Here is a 6,000-nt window from a genome sequence, read left to right as displayed (position 1 = left end):
CTCCAATGACAAAACACACGTTTTTCTCAAGCTCACCTGGAACATTCACCAAGATAGATCACAAAACACACCTTAACAAATTTAAAAGAATAGAAATCAGACAAAGTATGTAATTCTAAATTAATAGTGTTAGTTACTTGAGTTTAAATAGCCCTAGAATGAAGAAAATTTATTTATCATCCTATCACATTTTAACAGACACGTTTCCTAAGGAATATCTATTTCCCTTTACTTTTATTGGTTGCTCAACAATATGACTTCTGATATCGTCTGCCTGGCTAACGTCTACCCATGCTCAGTCCAAACTTAAAGATTAAAACCTTTAATACAGTCTAATAAAAGCATAAACAAAGTTAACCATTGAAAAACAACCTACAGAAAATAATGAAATATTTATGACATAAAGGATTAATGTCATTAATATATGAAGAGATTTTATAAATCAATAAGAAAAATGAGCACATTTATTCTTGGCTCTTAATCTACACAGCACCCAGAGCAGTGTCTTTAAAACCCAAATCTGGCCAGGTACTCCCCTACTTAAAGTCCTTCAAAGGCTTCACATTGCTCTTAGAATAAAGTCCAAACCCTTAACATGATCCACACGATGTGGTCCTTATTTACCTCTCTAGACTTTTCTCCCATCATTCCTCTCTTCTCCCTCTCTGGACTCCAGCCAGACTGCTCTTTTTTCAGCTCCTTGCCACCAGAAACTTTTTCACACGCTGATTGCTCTTCCCAGGGTTACACCACCACTCCCTTCACCCAATTCATGCCCACTCTTCTTCCAGATCTCAGCTTAAACATCACTTCTCGGCGAAATCTTTCATCTTAACTCCAGATCAGTTTGGATTCTCTATTATGTGTTCTTCACAACCTTGAGCAAACAGATGAAATCATGTCTCTGAGTCTTCAGATTTCACAACCAGACCCTGAGAAGGCCCTGAGCCTCCCAGCAAAGTAAGGCTCAGGGCAAAGAAGCCATTGAGTTCTGGAACTTCTTATCTCCAACAGTCACAGATGTTTACAAAGCTCAGGAGGAAGTTGTGATGACAGCTTCCTAAGCTGTCCGTCCTTAATTTTTTTCGAATAGACAACTTTAAAAACACAATGAAATCTATGGGACTTCTCCCCCAGAAAAATGCACATAAGCAAAACATTTGATAATGTTTTCAATGTTTCACAATTCCCCTAAAGTCCATCTATTCACCTCAGGTTAAGAACCCCAACGTAGGCCTAGTGAGAATCTCATACACACAAACACATTGGTTCCCTGGCTTTGTTCTTTTAATCACTATGCATTGAGTATCTATAGCATAGAGGTTCCAGTAATAGTAAGACCTTATAAATGAAATTTGATTTATGGCTTAAAAGAAGAGAATGATTTGCACATACATTGTCTCATTTACTCTTCACAAAAAACCAATGAGGTAGTCACACATTGTTCCACCTGTTTTACAGATGACAAAACAAGCAATCCCAGAAAAAGTAAGTGATTTGACTAAGGCTACCCAGCCAAAAGGCAGTTGAAACCCAGGAGTAAAATGCAACCTTTTAACCCTAGACTTGGCCTTTTCCCTCCGTATTAATATTGACCCCAATGGCTGGTGGCAATCAGACCTGTGCCTAGTTGAGCTGCCTGCTGAACACCACGGTCACTCCCGAGGCCACAGTCTCAGCCCCCAGTTCCCATGTTGGTGAGCCTCATGCTCTCCTATTCCAGGTGGGGACGTAACGGCAAATCCTCGGTTTCCGCAGTGGGATTCCCCTGGTGTTTGTGGGAGGTAGCCGGGGGTCCCCATCCCCTTGCCTAAAGCATAATAGCAAATATTCTCTGAGTTCTTAATACATGTGAGGCACCATTCTAAGCTCTTTGCATGAATTAACTCATCAAACCCTCAAGACAACATCATGAGGTGGGTACTCCTACTACCTCCATTCTGCGGACACTTAGAGGAGGTTAAGCAACTTGGCCAAGGATCCACAACTAGCAATGATTTTTGGAGCCAAGATTTGAGCTCTGGAGCCTGTGCCCTTAACCAAACCACAATTCTGCCTCTCCTGAGCCAATTGTTTGTAACCTTCGGGGGTCACATGCATCCTAGACAGTGTAGTTAAAACTCTGGACCCTCTCCCTAGGAAAATGCGGTTAAGCAGAATTTTGCAAAATATTTCTGGGACTTCAGGGCTCCCCAAGGCCCACCATCTACCGACGTCATACATATTGGAAGGAATTGTCCAGGGACCAAAAGAGAAGCGGCGCCAGCGCCGCAGGGCTTCTCCTCTGCAAACGCGGGAGGAGAGCTGAGCTGCAGGGTGACGGGGATGCTCGTTCACTGGAAATCAGCTCCCGGGACTGCAACGCCCTGAGAACGCAGTCGGGATGCTGAGCCTCCCGAGTCCGGGAGCTGAATGAGGCACGCACGGACCACTGGCTGGACTGAAATCCTGCGTCCCTCCCAGCATCCTGGAGTCACGAGACGGGGGACTTGGAGCGGACGGGATCTCAGAACTCTGGTCCTGGGCGCGGAGAGGCGGCATCGCTGCGGGCGCTGAACGCTCCCAGTACCGCGCCGCAGCCGCTGCGGGAGCTGTCCAGTGCTGAACCCGGATACGGCCCGGCTCGCGGGGCTCAGACTCGACTCTGCAGCACCCAGAGCAGCCGGACCGAGCTTCTGAAAGCGCTGACGCAGGGCGCGGGGAGAGCGGGAAGCAGAGGGCTGGAAGCCGGACATGGACCTGCAGAGACTCGACTCCTACCAGGGGGGAGCTGGCCCTGACTTCAGTGAGCACGTCCTGCATAAGGTAAGAATCTCCTCCAGTACTCCGCCCCACCCCAACCCTGGGAGAGGGCGCCGTCAGCAGGAGTTCTCTCCGTTCTCCTGATTTGGCTTTGGGACTTAAAGAGAAACTGACCCCTATCTGCGAATCTGGGGAACCCTTTCTGTTTGATCCTATTTGCTGCTCAAAAGATAGATGCATGAACGCTGGCGGAGGGGCCGCTGCCAGAGGCTCAGATTGCCAGGAGATTCGTTCATTCATTCAAATAACTTGTGTCCCTTTCTCACTCGCTCCCTCCTGCCTCTCATCCGTTTGAACTCCTGTGTACCCCGAGCACCCTTGCCCTCTGTAACCCTTGTGGGAGGCTGTGTTTGTCCTCCCACCCTTGCCTCAAAAGCTCTGGCCCCATCAAGCCTGGTAGTTGTGGTCAAAGACCTGAATTCCTGGCCAACTTGCTGAAATTAAACATAGAAATGATCTGCAGCAGAAATAAACTGTTGTTTTCCAACCAGACTCCCTCATGGCTCCAGAAAGCTGCCCTCCAGCCATGACTCACTCTCAGCCTCCTGAAAGTGTTTGGTTATTTCAAAGCTCTAACTCATCCATTGCTTCCCTCATTCAAGTTTCTTAGGCAACGCAATTCTCAATAAAGCAGGTCTCCTCTTGAAGTGATTGTCGGGAAAAAGTGGCAGCCTCTCTCTAGGTAACACTGTTTAATCCAAAATTCATCACCTTGGAAAAATCAGAGCCTTGTATTTGTGATAAGAAGTCACTATTGCTCCTCAGCCCTTTGTCTGCCCTCCTCATTCAACCTTTAAATGTCCTACTTTGCTAATTCTGGTTTTTCCTTCAGTCCCCTGAAAGGCTGTACACGGTCCTACAGTTGGAGATTTTTTTAAATCAAAATACCACTCTGAAAACTCCATGAATGCAAGCTTTGAAATAATCTGATCCACCCTCTTCCCCTATTACACAGTTTGTATTTGAGAAAACTAAAGTTCAGAGAGGCAAAGTGACTTGTCCAAGAAAACAAGGTAGTGAATGGCCGGACTGGTATTAAAAGCCAGGAATTACGACTCCAAGTCTAATGTTCTTTTCTCTACACAAGCGTAGTTCATAGATCAGCAGCATTGACATTACCTAGGAGCTTGTTAGAAATGTGAAATCTCAGACAGTACCCGAGACCTACTGAATCTGAAACTGTATTTTAACAAGGTCCCCAAGAAATAAATATGCACATTAAAGTTTTGGATGCATGGGTTTGTGCTACACTGGCTATTTCTGTCACAAATGAAGGAAAATCAACTATTAAAGGAAGTGGGTCTGTAGATTTGAATAGTCTGTGTGACTTCTCCCTCCAGGTCCCTGAAACCCTAGGGAATAGGGAAGGAGAAAAAATTATAGCAACTGCCCCAGTCAGGAAGTTTTAAAACTATTATAGTTTGAAGTAAACTAGAACTAGATCTGTCTTCTTTGAGGTTGTGAATTTAACCCTAGTAGAAAGTGCATGCAAGTAAAAGGAACATAATTACAAATTAATTCCAAAAGCATCCTGGTGACTAGATAGACGAGCCTCTCCAAGTTTAAATCATCTTATAAAGATATAAACATTCATTTTGAAAGCTTTAAGATTTGGAGGTCAAAGTTTTCAAATAATTGATCAAGTGTGGTCTTTCCCACCTCAGTTACCCACACACAAAATGTAGGCTGTAGCCCGTGAGAACTTTCACTTCCTTTGGGTTTATTGATCACCAATTTGGGAGAGAGCCCATTCCTACAACTTCCAATATGTTTGAAGACAAGTGTCTACTTACTAATAGTAAATGCTCAGTCTCTTCAACTTGGTTGTGAGCATCTTGAGAGCAGAAACTGGCTTAAACCTTCTGTGGTACCCAACAGAATGACATATGTATGTAGAAATTTTTCCTTTTCATACAGTGCTGATCATCTTTTCTTAATATTTTATTATTGTGAATGAATTTCTATTGTGATCCACTTAAAAATCTTTTGTAAAGAGGTAGGGTATCAACATATTTGTATCATTTTTAATTTTGCTATATAATAGAGTCCAAGGAATTCCTGTTGATTCATTAGAACATATTGGCCATGAGAGGCAGGGCTCCCCTCCCACACTAGTTGCTAAGAAAAAGGAATTTATTGAAGTATAAGAAACATTAAAAAGCCAAAATCTTCTGTGTACACCTTGATGGGTTATCACTAAGTAAGGACCTGTGTGCAACAACTACCGAGATGAACAAATAGAACCTTGCCAGATTCCCGGAAACCCCCCACATGCTCCCTTCCACACACCCTCTGCCTTCTCCTCCCCAGAAATTACCGTTATAGAGGGAGAAGTTTCATTTAAGATTTTGACAGGACCCTCAGATTTTAGGTAGGATAGTCCTAGGAGCTGGCCAGAGAAGAGACATTGCTACATGATGGAAAGAAACCCCAGGCTTGGACTCAAACAGACCTTGTTGTGACTTTGAACAACATGTGTGAAGCTTACTTTTCTTGTCTATAAAATAGGAACAATAATACCTGGCTTGTTGTTTGTTGAATGAGGATGTCAGATAATATAATGTAAAATATAGATATGTAAGTATGTATGTATATATAGTCTCTGGCATATGGGAAGCATTCCTTAAATGGTGGTTGTTATTAGGGCACACATCTTGGGCTCCAGAGCAACTTCAATAGGTGTCACATTTGGTCTCACCTAAAATGATGAAGCTTTGTGAGAAGAGCAGCAGCTCTAAACAAGGAAACACACACACAAACACGCAGGCACAATCCCATAGGGTTAAGTTCATACAACCCACCTATGCAAAAATCTTGACTTCCACGGGAATATCCCCACCCTGATTTCCTAAGCGGAACATCTCTTTTCTCTGGGAGGTGAGGTATGAGATGCAATGAAACCTGTCATTCAAGTTCACTTATAAGAAAAACATATGCCAAACATTGTCAGCCTTGGCAGGCACTTGCACTTTAGCTGATCCCAGGAGTTGGAGGCTGCCCCAGACAAGCCTGAGTAACTCTTCGAATATTCCTGGAGCATCGGCTGGGAGTTGGGAGCTGCTTGGAAACACTGAGTTCATCCATCACATGCTTGGAGTTTTTAAATAGAGTTGCTGTTGTTCTCACAAATCTGAATATTTGATGCAACTAAATAATTTAAAACATTTGAAAAACCTTGCTGCTCTTTCCCTCAGAGAA

The 6,000-nt window shown here is 43.7% G+C and overlaps 1 protein-coding gene across 2 annotated transcripts in view; it reads left to right on the top strand.

The window, feature by feature from the left end:
• Positions 1-2,132: 2,132 nt before the first annotated feature.
• RAB37 (RAB37, member RAS oncogene family) overlaps positions 2,133-6,000 on the top strand; it is a 60,941-nt gene continuing 57,073 nt past the window's right edge. Inside the window, exon 1 of one of the 2 annotated variants that reach the window (XM_001497213.5) lies at positions 2,133-2,805. In XM_001497213.5, the coding sequence (XP_001497263.2) occupies positions 2,734-2,805 (72 nt within the window). In that variant the 5' untranslated portion in view covers positions 2,133-2,733. The remainder of the gene's footprint in view (positions 2,806-6,000) is intronic. The other variant, XM_005597196.4, reaches the window with a different exon arrangement.

This window comes from Equus caballus, chromosome 11, assembly GCF_041296265.1.
Source record: "Equus caballus isolate H_3958 breed thoroughbred chromosome 11, TB-T2T, whole genome shotgun sequence".
In the NCBI taxonomy this organism is placed as follows: Eukaryota; Metazoa; Chordata; class Mammalia; order Perissodactyla; family Equidae; genus Equus; species Equus caballus.
The sequence above is the reverse complement of the archived record's forward strand: the minus strand, read 5'-3'. Positions and strand labels throughout refer to the sequence as shown.